Raw genomic sequence first — 15,260 nt, 5'->3', positions numbered from 1 at the left:
AATTATATCATCCAGTTGGAGAGGATGTGGATAAATGAGCATTTTTACATATCATTAGTGCTGCAGAAACAGGGACAACCTATCTGGAAGGCACATTTACAAAATAAACATTCATACTTTTAGTACTTCTATCTCAAGAACCCTGTAAATAAATCCTTACGAAAATCAAAACATTTTTACAGTAGTGAAAAATCAGGAATTACTTAACTGGCTCATGGTGCATCCAAATAGTAAAAATACTAGGTAGTCATGGAAAATCATGTTTTCAAAGACTTAAGAAATGACTTGGTATAATGTTCCAGATATAACGTTACATGAGGAAAGCAGGATACAAAGCACTCTGTGTACCACAATCCCAAATTTATAAATTATCTATATGGCAGACACTGTTCATTTGCCATGAGCCAATCCACACCAGAGACTGGAAAAGCCAAACACTCATTTCCTAATCGTGGCAGATTGGGATGGCCACAGTACACTGTTCTGGTCCATGAGACAGAAGCAGACATCTGTCAGGGGTTGTGGGAGGTGGAGAGCCTTACAGGAAAGTTTATACTTTCCTTACAAAAGGAACAGATGAAGCTGGTCTCCTATGAATGGAAATATAACAGAGCTGTAGTAGCCATTTTGAAAATGTGAGGGAGAGGCCAAGGGAATTGCAAAGGTGTTGACCTCAGCAGGGTGGAGTTGCTGAGCCAATTGCTAGCTACTGCCTGCTTCTGGATTTCATATATAGTCAAAAAAATAACCCCCTATTTTGGGGGGCCATTATATGTGGATTTTCTGTCACATGCATCTGAACACTATCCTAATGGATACAATATATATGCCTAGTAAAAACTTCAAAATGTTAATTATTATTTTTGAGTGATCAAATTATTTTTTATTTTTCTCTTTAATTTAAAAATTTAACATAATCAGGAAAAAATTAAACCTCAAATATCAGACATATGGCATGGTGTAACTTTGTAAGACACCTACATTCATGCAGCATGACACAGTCCTGGGCTGGAAGTCAGAAGACCAATGGGTGGCCCAGTTTTCTGACAGCTAGTTGGCTATTGGCTTATGTTGAATTCAGTTTCCTCACATGTAAAATGAAAACAGGGGCTCCTGAATGTTTTGAGTATGTGCTCCAGACCCCTTTGGCAGTCTGGTGAAGCCAGAGGACCCTTCTCAGAACAATGTTTTTAATCACATAAAATATATAAGAGTACAAAAGAAACCAAGTATACTGAAATAATTCATTACAATATTAAAACACTAATTTGTAAACTAATAATATACATGCTTCCTTATTAATGTACTCAATAAAAAGATCTAGCAGCAGGACTAACAACCACCATAATACTGGGGTAGTGATGAGCATAAATGACATTTAAGATATCTTAAACAACTGAAACGTGATATGAAGATATGTGATTTCTACTGGTGCAAATGTGGTCTGATGTCAACATTTATAATTGAAGGAAATGATATATTTCAGTTAAAGGTCAGTGAAGGGACTTCCCTGGTGGCGCAGTGGCTGGGAATCCGCCTGCCAATGCAGGGGACACAGGTTTGAGCCCTGGTCCGGGAAGATCCCACATGCTGCGGAGCAACTAAGCCCATGCACCACAACTACAGAGCCGGCGGCGTGCCGTATCTACTGAAGCCGTGGGCCTAGAGCCCGTGCTCCGCAACAAGAGAAGCCACTGCGATGAGAAGTCCGTGTGCCGTAACCAAGAGTGGCCCCCACGTGCAGCAGCGAAGACCCAATGCAGCCAAAAATAAATAAATTAATAATGTTTTAAAAAAGTCAGTGAAAATCCATGGAGTTCACGGACCTTCTGAATTCTCTGAGGATCCTTTGGAGGGACTGATAAAGACCCTCCTATTAGATGCTCTTGAACACCTCTTTCAACTCAGTCTATGAGACCATTAAAAATTATGATCTTTTACCTAAATTTCAATATTATCTAGTCAGTGAATGTTAACAGATTGGTTTTTATAGTTATTTCTGAAAGAAAAGAATCCAGGTGATTAATCTTCACGTTGCTTTGATGAGGATCATTCTTTACGTTTAATACAGCTAGGAAGCAAATAAAAGGGAATTTTATTATTTAGTATTAAAGAGAAAAAACGAAAAGACATATTTAGTGAAGTATTTGAAAATGCACACCTTTTAAACATCTAAACAGCAAGACAAACAATGATGTAAGTCCACCTCCTCCCATTTTGTGCTGGGGGATGGAAAATGGTTGCACAGCTCTGTCAGACAGGTACTGAAAGATCAATCAAAGCCCTGGCTCTTCAGCAACATCCTCTTACTAACAATGCTTCTGCCTCTTAACACTCCTTGTTTCATGTTTTGCTCATAACGCAAACTTTTCTTAAACGTGTTCTTCCCAGTACCATTTCACCTGCAAAGAGAAGCTCCTGCACCCACTCCCATACACACTTAGCAGATAAGAAGGGTATGATCAGTTGCTTATAAACAGTTGGCCATGGGCTTCCCTGGTGGCGCGGTGGTTGAGTCCGCCTGCCGATGCAGGAGACACAGGTTCGTGCCCCGGTCCGGGAAGATCCCACATGCCGCGGAGCGGCTAGGCCCGTGAGCCATGGCCGCTGAGCCTGCATGTCCGGAGCCTGTGCTCCGCAACGGGAGAGGCCACAGCAGTGAGAAGCCCGCGTACCGCAAAAACAAAACAAACAAAAAAAACAGTTGGCCACAAAGCATCTTGCCTTTATCGTTGTTCCAAACAACAGACAATCCATGCGTCTTACAATCTTCAACCAGTTCTTGCTACCAACGAGTGAAAACCCTTCCTGAAACAAAATAATTAAACAAAATTAGCAACAGAAGCAAAAAGGGACACGAAGAATAGCTGTGGTGCAGCTGCTTCCTATTAGAAAGTTGTGTATTAATTTATTCTGTAACTTAAGCACAATAGAAATGACTCAATATTACCAATTACCAAAGATGACCCTTCCAGTGAGTCCCAGTGTCCTTAGTGTTCTTCCTACATCACGATCAACATTAATAGTCTCAGCTTTTATTCCTTTTCTTAACCTTTTCATATTGAAAATCAATAAACTATTAAAGATAGTAAATGCCCATAGTCATATTTGCTATAAGATACATTTCTATGCCTCTAGAATTTGCCAAAATGTGAGTTTATAATCTCTGGAAGCCAAGAGTTTCCATTATACTCATTTATTAAGTTATCTGCCATATCCCCAACTATATAGTGAGATTTCATGAGAATCTTATTTTCAGATTCCTATGAATGGAAAACTTGAAGCAATTTGGTTTTGGATGCTGAATGCTTAGTTCTTCATTTCAATCTGAAAAAACAAAAAGGCAAAGAGGGCAGTAGAGGGCACACAAGTCTCAAAAGAGGGACAACTGCTGGATCCTAAAGGTGTAAAGATAAACTGTTTCTGTAGTTTACTAATAAAGTAAATGGAGTGGACTGTCTAATGATTATGGCTACTTATAAGCTCAGTTACGCAGCCCATTAAGTTAGAATGTGTTTACAATTCAGTAGAACTCATCCAAGGAACTGATAAACGGACAGTATGCAAAACCATGCAACTGCATCTGCCTTGTACTGTTAGTCCACCACAGTCAGCGCAGGCTGCTGGAGGGATGTGAGAAGTCTACAGCTCTTTAAAAAACAAAAAGTTTTTTGAACTCTCACAAAGTCTCTCTTCCTAGATCTGAATATGACAAAAGCTACAACTTCCAAAGAAATTTGTAGTCCAGGAAAACCGGGTTAATTCTTTCACATTTTTCAGTAACAAAAGGAAAAAAAGAGTCCATTCTAAAATGGTGATTCTAAACGTTTTATCATCAATAGGAGGTTTAATGAAAAAATAAATTAGGCAAACCATCTGTGATTTCTTCTTAAAACTCTCAGAATTAGCAAAAAGAAACATGTTCCTTATTACATCCCCAACATGTAGATTCTGTGGTTTAAAATGGCAGTATGTGGGGAAACTAGTGCACATACACACATTGCTAGTAGGAGTGCAAACTGGTACAACTCTTATGGAGGACAATATGGTGATATCAAAATTATGAATGCTTTTACTCTTTAACCCAGCAACCTCAATATGGGAGATTCACTTCACAGATCAACCTGCACACATATGAAGTGATGCATGGACAAGGTTAAGCATTTCTGTATTTTTTTTTTTTTCTTTCCACCTTCTTTTTTTTTTAATTTTTTTTTATTTTTTTATTTTTTTATTTTTTATTTTTTTTTAACATCTTTATTGGGGTATAATTACTTTACAATGGTGTGTTAGTTTCTGCTTTATAGCATTTCTGTATTTTTAATGGTAAAAGATTGGAAACAAGTATACATCAACAGGGGACTGGTTAAATAAAGTATGATACTCTATGCAATGGAATACTATACAACTGTAAAAAAAACAGCTCTGTATCAGTGATGTCCAGTAGAAATGACAGTTTGAGCCACATGTGTGATTTTAATAGTAGTCACATTTTAGAAGCAAAAAGAAATTGGTAAAATTTTACTACTTAATATATCAAAAACATTATTATTTCAACATGCAAACATTGTAAAACATTATTAAAATAGTTTTTTTTGTACTAAGTCTTTGAAATTCAGTGCACCATTCACACTATACCACATTTCAATTTAGATGCTGTATTTTAAATGGTTAAAGTGAAATGCAATCCTACCAAAACAACAGAGTTGAGTTTAATGGGAAAATATTTTACAGTGCTTCCATTTATAAACCTAAATGTAAATTAAATAAAATTTAAAATTCTGTTTTTGGCTCTCAGACTTCATACTACAAAGCTACAGTAATCAAGACAGTATGGTACTGGCTCAAAAATAGAAATATAGATCAATGGAACAGGATAGAAAGTCCAGAGATAAACCCACGCACCTATGGTCACCTTATTTTTGACAAAGGAGGCAAGAATATACAATGGCGAAAAGACAGCCTCTTCAATAAGTGGTGCTGGGAAAACTAGACAGCTACATGTAAAAGAATGAAATTAGAACACTCCCTAACACCATACACAAAAATAAACTCAAAATGGATTAAAGACCTAAATGTAAGACCAGACACTATCAAACTCTTAGAGGAAAACAGGAAGAACACTCTTTGACATAAATCACAGCAAGATCCTTTTTGACCCACCTCCTAGAGAAATGGAAATAAAAACAAAAATAAACAAATGGGACCTTAAAAGCTTTTGCACAGCAAAGGAAACCATAAACAAGACGAAAAGACAACCCTCAGAATGGGAGAAAATATTTGCAAATGAAGCAACTGACAAAGGATTAATCTCCAAAATTTACAAGCAGCTCATGCAGTCAATATCAAAACAAACAACCCAATCCAAAAACAGGCAGAAGACCTAAATAGACATTTCTCCAAAGAAGACATACAGATTGCCAACAAACACATGAAAGGATGCTCAACATCACTAATCAACAGAGAAATGCAAATCAAAACTACAATGAGGTATCACCTCACACCAGTCAGAATGGCCATCATCAAAAAATCTACAAACAATAAATGCTGGAGAGGGTGTGGAGAAAAGGGAATCCTCCTGCACTGTTGGTGGGAATGTAAATTGATACAGCCACTATGGAGAACAGTATGGAGGTTCCTTAAAAAACTAAAAATAGAACTACCATATGACCCAGCAATCCCACTACTGGGCATATACCCTGAGAAAACCATAATTCAAAAAGAGTCATGTACCACAATGTTCACTGCAGCTCTATTTACAGTAGCCAGGACATGGAAGCAACCTAAGTGTCCACTGACAGATGAATGGATAAAGAAGATGTGGCACATATGTACAATGGAATATTACTCAGCCATAAAAAGAAATGAAATTGAGTTATTTGTAGTGAGGTGGATGGACCTAGAGTCTGTCATACAGAGTGAAGTAAATCAGAAAGAGAAAAACAAATACCGTATGCTAACACATATATATGGAATCTAAAGAAAAAAAAACCTAGGGGCAGGACAGGAATAAAGATGCAGACGTTGAGAATGGACTTGAGGACACGGGGAGGGGGAAGGGTAAGCTGGGACAAAGTGAGAGAGTGGCATGCATATATATACACTACCAAATGTAAAACAGATAGCTAGTGGGCAGCAGCCACATAGCACAGGGAGATCAGCTTGGTGCTCTGTGACCACCTAGAGGGGTGGGATAGGTAGGGTGGTAGGGAGGGAGACGCAAGAGGGAGGAGATGTGGGGATGTAGGTATATGTATAGCTGATTCACTTTGTTATAAAGCAGAAACCAACACACCATTGTAAAACAATTATACTCCAATAAAGATGTTTAAAAAAACTTTTTTTAATTCTGTTTTTCAGTTGCATCAACCATATTTCAAGTGCTCAGTAGCCACATACGGCCTGTAGCTCCCTTCCCGGACAGTGCAGGTCTATATGTATTGATCTGTAAGATATACTGTTCAGCAGAAAAGCAAGCTGCAGAACAATGTCCATGATGTGGTACCTTTGTATAAGAAAGGGAGAGAGCATACAATGTATATTCTTATTATTTGCTTGTATTTACATTTTAAAAACTGGAAGGATTAGTACATAAGAGACTAATAAAAACAGTTATCTGTAGGGAGTGGGAATGAACAGTGCAGATGGGGCAGGGGTTGAAGTAAAATTTTTTTACTATATATCTTTTTATATTGTTTTGATTTTTGAACCACATTAAACCCGACATGCATGCATGTGGGAATATTTAGGCAAACAAGGATTCCCATTCCAATATGGCATAAACTCAAGGAAGAGGTGAAAGCAGGACCTAAATAAATGATAAGTCTATGGCAACTCCGTACCATCTTTACAACTTTTCTGTAAATCCAAAGCTATTCTAGAATAAAAAGTTTATTAGAAAAGAAATGAGCAGTTCTTGGCCCTGGCCTGGCCTCACCTCCTCCTACCTCTAGTCCACCTTGTGTCTTATGAGACATCTCCATTTGGCTAGCTCACAGATCCCTCCATGTAAACTCACCCAGATTGGGACAGTTCTTCTCCACACACATTGCCATTCCCACACATTGCCACCCCCGTGAACGGCATCATTCACCAGTCACCCCAAGTGATCAACCTGGTATCCTGGTGGACTCCTTTCCTCACTTCTCCCTCAATACCAATCAATCCCCAGGTCCTAGAGATCCAATCCCCAGCCTTTTCCATCTCACCATCCTCTCCACTTACACCGTCACTGCTGCATCTGGCGGCTCCTCACACCTTGATTTCGTTGTATAGCTTGTTCCTAAAATGGCCTTCCTTTTTCACTGATCTTTGAAAACCCTGCTGTATCTCAACCATTCCCCACAAGGCAAAGCTGGCTGACCTCTCAGAATTCTATGCCCTCTCAGGATCTTAGTGTACTTATCATGCTGTATTGTAACTAGTTACATTTCTTTGTCCCTGATAAGAATAAGAATCCCTAGGCAGGGCAAGGCAGGTTCTAGAATGTGTCTTATTACCCCCTGAATCCTCAGCAACTGTCACAATATTCAGCAAAGGCTACTAGGTCAGCTCCAGCAGCCCCTCAGTTCAGGACTCTGCAGTGGCTATGCCGGGAATGGGTACGGCCTTCCTCCCCAGCAACGCCTCTGAGGTGAGCCACTTAATGGCTCCTCCTCTTCAATTTGTCCAAACCATCTTTCTTTAGAACTTCATACATCTCTTCCCTCTGCCTTTGCCCTCTGACTTTTTACCTAATTAACCTCTAAACACTGTTCATTTCACCCTAATCTCAACTGGGACACACTATCACACTTTCCCATAGCCCTGTACTTTTTTCTTTCATAGCATTTATCACAGTTTGTGTGTGTGTCTGTAGTGATTATTTACTTAATGTTTATTTTTTCACTAGACTATAACCCCATGTAACAGGCAGGGGCTATGTTTGTTTTGCTTACCATTAAACATACAACACCTATTAGAGTCTTTGACACCTGAACATGTTTCAGTAAGTTTTGAGTGAATGGAACTTTATGAAAATTAACAAAATACTTCATGCCAATATCATTTCTTGGGAACAGTGAGGTCCACAAATTTGTTACCTGTCCGATGATGCAGAACACCTTACTTTTTTTTTTTTTTTTTTTTTGGCTGCACCATGTGGCTTGAGGGATCTTAGCTCCCTGACCAGGAATCAAACCCACGCCCTCAGCAGTGAAAGCACAGAGTCCTAACCACTGGACCACCAGGGAATTCCCAACTTACACTTATCTTATTCAAGATGCAGAAAGAACTTTTTAATCCTAATATGTGGGGATTTAGTAAAGAATTCTGTGTACCTAACCACTTGTCATTCATATATTTCTACATTTTAATAATTGAGCTCCTTATCTTTGAAAATCCACCTCTTAGAATCTCCTTTAAGGCTTGTCCTTCTGGTGAATTCAGTTTAGCTCAACTGATGACTCTTCTGTGCTGTCTTTTCTAACTTTCTCAGACAGTTAAGTGGCCTGCTCTGTGCTCCCACAGCACACTGTAGCTGCTGCTATTGAAACACTCACCATCACTAAGCTCCTACTATGGCCGGCCACTGCGCTAGGCGTTAAAAAAGACATGGAATCTGCCCAAGGGGAAGGGAGAATGAATCACACTCACCGAAGGAGCTTCTCTCCCTAGTGCCTGGGATACTGTTGCCCGACCTGGCCAAAAATCACTGCCTAAGAAGCCACTGTTAACTGATGAGTCTGTCACATGCCCTGGAGGTACTGGGGTGGAAAAATGGTTTGGAATTGATAGTACAGGATAGGAAGAAAGAGAGAGTGGACTACTCTAGGAAATACCAAATTTACTATCAGACAAAAAGAATAGAAGCCAATACCAAGAAATCATGTCTAGGATAGAGGAGTATGGAAGCTTAGAGGACTGAGACTTTCTAGTAGAGAATGGTCAACAGTGTCAGGTGATGCCCAGGATGGAGTAAAAAATAAAGGCTAAAAGCCTGCACTGAATTCAGCAGTCGGGAGGTCCTGTGCACTGTAATATCTATGTACACATCTGCCTTTCTATCCCTCCTTTTCTAGTTCCCACTTTATTGCAAACTCCATGAGAGCAAGAACTGAGCAAGACAATAAAGATTACTATGTTTTAGAATGTTTAACATCTAGAAATCACAATATGCTGTGAAAAGTCACAATCTGTTCCAAAAATATTTATTGAAGATCTAATATATACCAGGTTATGTGCCAGATTCTATGACTCAAAGTCAAATAACACACGTTCCCCACACTCAGGGACTGACAGTCTGGGGGAATCAAACAAATAAACCATTTAGCAGTAACAATCAATGTGGCAAGTTCCATGTTTCTGCAGAAGCACAGAAAAGAGGCATTAGATTACAAGGCCCAGAGGAAATGACCCCTGAACTGATTTTTAAGAAACTTTTATTTTGAAATAATTTTTTATTTTTAACTCTTCGACGTAGATTTTCAAACATACATGACGGTAGAGAAAACTGTAAAACAGTATGATGAACTACCATGCATCATCTTCCAGTCACAATTTTCATAATATAGCCAATCTTATTTCACAATTCTTTAGTATCATCAAATATCTTTGCCTGTTCACATTTCTGATTTTATTTTATGTTGCTTCATTTTTCTGAATAGGGAGCCAAATAAGATCCACATATTACGACAAGTAATATGTCTCGTAAGTCTCTTTTAAACTACTGGTTCTTCATTTCATCTCTTCCCCACCACCCCCTTTTTTTTTTTCTGTTGAAGAAACTGGGTCATTAGTCCTCTAGATGAAGGACTGGCAGGTTTTTGTTTTGTTTTTTTACTGTAAAGGGCCAGTGAGCAAATATTTTAGCCTTTGCAGACTCTATAGTCTCTGTTACAACTACTCAACTCCGCCCCTGTAGCACGAGAGCAGCCATAAGCAAATGAGCATGACTGTGTTCCAACAAAACTTTATTTGTGGACACTGGAATTTGAATTTTCATATAATTTTCACATCTTGCACAATATTATTCTTTTAGTTTTTTTCCAACCATTTAAAAATGTAGAAACTATTCTTAGCTCACAGGCCACAAAAAAAACAGGCAATGGGTCAGATCTGTTCCATGGGCCATACTCTGCCGACCCCTACTGTAGAGTTATCCTCGCTAAATTTTGTTATTGTATCCTTATCTCTTGTAATTCCTATAGACTGGTAATCAGCTCAAGAAGCTTGATCAGTTCAGGTTTGATTTTTTCCCCCCAGATTTTGTACCTACTTCCTATGTGGTGGTGTGTCATTCCACAGGAATGTCCTCTTGTCCTTTTTTCGTGAAGTTAGCAGCCATTGATCATCACTGCCTAGACTCATTTAATTTCATCAGTGGTTGCAAAACGATGTGTTAGTTTTTTCATTCATTCTTCATTTATGAGCTGAAGTACATCTACAGAGAAACACTGCTCCATCAACTATCATACTTTGTTACCCTAGGTAAAAATAGGAAAGGCAGGATAAATGCTTGCTTCTTTGATTTGCCAGCTTTCAAAATAATGAGGTGGTTCCGTAGTACACTCCAATGATGACAATGAGGAGTTTTCTTTTTCTGAAGTATCATTTGAAACTCATAAATTTAAATATATTTGCTGTTTCAATCCACTGCAGTTATTGATCCTGAAATTGTCTCTCTTTGGCTGGTGAGAACCTTTTCAAGTTGACTCCTGAGTTCTGACATGCCTTTAGTAATCTCAAGGTATCAGAATCTCAGCTGCCTCCCTGTTTCTTCCTGTGCAGATGATGAGATCACACAGGTCTTCAGCTGTCAGTGATTAAGCCTCACCCACTTGTATTCGGAGGGTCACAGACATGCCTAGTCTTCTAGTTTTGTTGTAGATGTTATCCATGGGTCTTTGGCTTTGCACTCCTATTTCATCTATTTTTATGGGGAGATTTGAGGAGTTCAAAAGCTATGATGCCATTTCTGGCCAAGAAGGAATAAGAGGGTCAAAAATTATACTTCTGTCATAAACAACTAGAAATCTGGACAAACTACTGGAAACAACTGTTGTCGGACAATGGAAAGCAGGTTGTGCACGACTGTGATACTTGATAAAAGGGTAACAAATGAAGTGAGCCCTAAACAAAGGGAGGGATATACATACTCATGGACTGGATTATGATACTGTTAAGATTTAATTCTCTCCAAGTTGACATACAGATCTAAGGACATCCCAATTAAAATCTCGTAGAAATTTGCAGATCTGACTCTAAAATTCATACGGAAATGCAAAGGACCTAGAATAACCAAAATAAGCTTGAAAAGGGCAGAACTGGAACACTTATACCACCAGTTTCAAGAGCATTATAAAATTAGGGTAATCGAGACAGTGTGGTTTTGGCATAAGAATAGGCATATAGATCCATGTCACATAATAGACTCCAGAAACAGACCCGCACATACATAGGCAATTGATTTCAATAAAAGTGCTACAATAATTCAATGAAGAAAGTATAGTGTATTCAACAAATGGTGCTGGGACAACTGAATTATTCATGTGGGGAAAAAAAAACCCTTGACCCTTACCTCACACCATATACAAAAATTAACTGAAAATAAATCATAGACCTATACACACTAGCTACAACTATAAAACTTCTAAAATCAGAGAATCTTGGCAACCTTGGGGTATGCAAAGATTTCTTATACAGGACACAAAAAGTATGAACCATAAAGAAAACATTTCATAAAGAGAACTTCTGAAAATTTTAAATCTTTAAGCTCTTCCAAAGATGATGTTAAGAAGATGAAAAAGTAAGCCACAGTTTGGGAGAAAATGTTCACAGTACATACATACATCAGACAAAGGTCTTATGTTCAGAATATGTATTTTTTAAAAACCTCTGACAGACAACTCAATAGGCAAAAGACATATTTCACAAAGGAGGATATATTAATGGCTAATAAACACATGAAAAGATACTCAACATTCATTCTCAGAGAAATGTAAATTAAAATCACAATGAGATACCATTTACAAACCCAACAGATTGGCTAAAATTAAGGCTATCAATACCAAGTGTTGCCTAGGATATGAAGCAACTGGAATACTCACGCATTGCTGGTCAGTTTAAAATGGTACAACCACTTTGGAAAACAGTCTGGCAGTTTCTTTCTTTATAAATTTATTTATTTATTTATTTATATTTGGCTGCGTTGGCTCTTTGTTGCTGCGTGCAGGCTTTCTCTAGTTGTGGCGAGCAGGGGCTACTCCATTGCGGCTTGTGGGCTTCTCGTTGTGGTGGCTTCTCTTGTTGCAGAGCACGGGCTCTAGGCACGCAGGCTTCAGTTGTTGTGGCTCATGGGCTCTAGAGCACAGGCTCAGTAGTTGTGGCACATGGGCTTAGTTGCTTCGTGGCATGTGGGATCTTCCCAGACCAGGGCTTGAACCCATGTCCCCTGTGTTGACACGTGGATTCTTAACCACTGCACCACCAGGAAAGTCTTGGCAGTTTCTTATAAAGTTAAAAATATACCTACCATACTATCCAGCAATTTCACTCTTAGGAATTTGCTCAGGGAAAATGAAAATACAGGTCTACCCAAAAATTAGTACACTTAAAAAAAAAAAACTTGTACACTAATGTTCATAATAGCTTTAATCAGAAAAGTCTCAAACTAGAAACAACTCAAATGTCCAGGCGCATGTAACTGGATAAATAACTTGTGGAATATTCATAAGCTGGAATACAACTCTGAAATAAGAGATAATGAGCTACTGTAACATGGGTGAATCTCAAAAACATACTAAGTGAAAAAAGCCAGACACATAAGAGTTCATAAGAGTTTCCATAGCATTTACACTATTTTACAACTCCACTAACAGTGCACAAGGATTCCAATTTCTCCAAATCCTCATAAACACTTAGTATTTTCTGTTTTTGTTGTTTTATAATAGTCAACCTAACTGATGTGAGGTGATATCTCCTGTGGTTTTAATTTGCATTTCTCTAATGACTGGTGATGTTGAGCATCTTTTCAAGTACTTGTTGAAGATTAGTTATTATTCAGCTTCCCAAACCAGTAGCAGTACATGCAGCAAGAATAATTACCTTTCTCTAGCCATAAGAATCAGACCCAGGGGCTCTTTCTATAAGTTACAGTAACAGAGAGATCCAGTCATCCTTTAGGCCAAAAGATTGCCTACAAAGTACACTGCAGAAGCGGGTACTCAAATATATTGAGCCAAAGGCTTATTTTACAGTTGAAATAGATGTCTCTTGTTTTGTACCTGCCCAGCACACATTCCTCCTTCTTCTGGGAACACATCTTGATTTTCCTTTGGGAAATCACCTCTCCCTTATTCACAGCCCATGTGATTCAGACAAGACTACTTTCTTACCTGGCCCAGATCCAGGGGAGAGGAGGTGACTCAGGTCTTGCCTGTCAGCATATCTAATTGCTTCTAACCAAGGTGATTAGTTTATGGATAAGCATGTGATATAAATTTTAAAAATCCAAGTAAGTCCTGAGATTGTTGCTAAAACTGGGAAGGAGGAATACTCTTTCCTTTAGGATTCTAAGGATAAAAAATGCCTGAAGTTGCCAGGGACCACGAGGAGAGATCCTTCCTTAGAGGAAGGCGAAGCTGAGAGATAAAGACAGAGATACAGAGACACATAGCTAATGATACTGTTTGAGCCCCTGGGTTCAGTGGTCCCAGGGGCCACTCCCATCCTTGGACATTACAATTCTACGAGGCAATAAGTGATTTTGTTTAAATGAAACTGAACTGAGTTTCTGTTATTTGCAACCCAAAGAATTTAATTAATACATGGATTAAAGCAAACATAATTTACTTTTTAAGAGTTCAATTATCTATCCAGATTTCCCTGTCCAACTGCCATACCATTCTCAAAACTCTACATATTCTCATTTAACAACATACTAATTAACTAATTTAAAAAATTTTACTCTTACTCAATGTCTCAGCAGTATTCACCATAGCTGACCCCTTTTTCCTTTTTGAAACACGATTGCCTTGGCTTCTATGACCCCACACTCTTCCTAGCTTTCTTCCTACCCCTGACAGCTCCTTCTCTGCCACCTCCTTTGCTATCTTATTCTCCTCAACCTCCTCTTTCCATTGTTCATTTTTTTTATCCCCTCCCGAGGCTATCCTCACCACATCCACAGTCTCAATTACTATTTAAATGCCTATGATTCCCCAATCATATCTCTAGTGCAGACCTCCCTCTGACCTTCAAAGAACCAGAGGCTGTTAAACAGTAAAGAGGACATGTGGAACTGACATCTCTGCTTGAGTGTCTCAAAGACACCTCAAATTCCAACTGTTCAGAACTAGAGCCGTGGTCATCACACACACGCAGCTGCCAGGCTGGCTCTTCTCTGGAGTCCCCTAACCACAATGAAGGATGCTAACTTCAGTTGACCTGCATTAGCCAGAAACCTGGAAGTTTCCCTTCACACTGGTCTCTCCTACTCTCATTTCTAATCTGCCACTAATTACTGATTTTAGCTTTAAATATCTCTTCAATCAATCCATTTCTTTTTATCCTAGTACAAGCCACCATTTTCTTGATTTACTAACTAGCCTCCTAAAGTATCTTCTTGCCCACCCCACCTCTTCTCTACACTACTGTGAGAAGATCATTTTTATCTAAAAAACACAACTGGCCCTGGGACTTCCCTGGTGCTCCAGTGGTTGAGGCTCCGTGCTCCCAATGCAAGAGGCCCGGGTTTGAAGCCTGGTCAGGGAACTAGATCCTGTGTGCTGCAACTAGAAGCCCACATGCTGCAACCAGAGAAGACTGCATGCTGCAACTAAAAGATCCTGCATGCCGCAACTAAAAAAGATCCCGCACACGGCAAAGAAGATCTCGCGAGACAAAGTTTTGCTGATCTACCTTAATTTACTTTTCCTCAGGACTCAGCCTTGAAGCAATCTTACCTCTCTGGGAAACCTTTCCATATCTCTACTTTTAACATAAAAAATACACATACGCATATTTTTAGAGTATCTAATATGTAATGGAAAATAAAAAATACACATATGCATATTTTTAGAGTATCTATTAAATAGATACTCTAAAACTTAAACACTATTTCAAAGTAAAGAGTAGATCCTCTTTGAAATGCAGATGGCCAACAGGCACATGAAAAGAGGCTCAACACCACTAATCATCAGGGAAACGCAAATCAAAACCACTATGAGATACCTCACACCTGTCAGAATGACTATGATCAAAAAGAACACAAATAACAAATG

The 15,260-nt window shown here is 38.8% G+C and overlaps 1 protein-coding gene across 1 annotated transcript in view; it reads right to left on the bottom strand.

Moving 5' to 3' along the window:
- The window catches only part of REC114 (REC114 meiotic recombination protein), a 96,079-nt gene that overhangs the window by 16,738 nt on the left and 64,081 nt on the right, over positions 1-15,260 (bottom strand). Inside the window, exon 3 of the mRNA XM_073801228.1 lies at positions 2,725-2,808. Coding sequence (XP_073657329.1) covers positions 2,725-2,808 — 84 coding nt within the window. The remainder of the gene's footprint in view (positions 1-2,724; positions 2,809-15,260) is intronic.

Source organism: Tursiops truncatus, chromosome 2 (genome assembly GCF_011762595.2).
Source record: "Tursiops truncatus isolate mTurTru1 chromosome 2, mTurTru1.mat.Y, whole genome shotgun sequence".
In the NCBI taxonomy this organism is placed as follows: Eukaryota; Metazoa; Chordata; class Mammalia; order Artiodactyla; family Delphinidae; genus Tursiops; species Tursiops truncatus.
The sequence above is the reverse complement of the archived record's forward strand: the minus strand, read 5'-3'. Positions and strand labels throughout refer to the sequence as shown.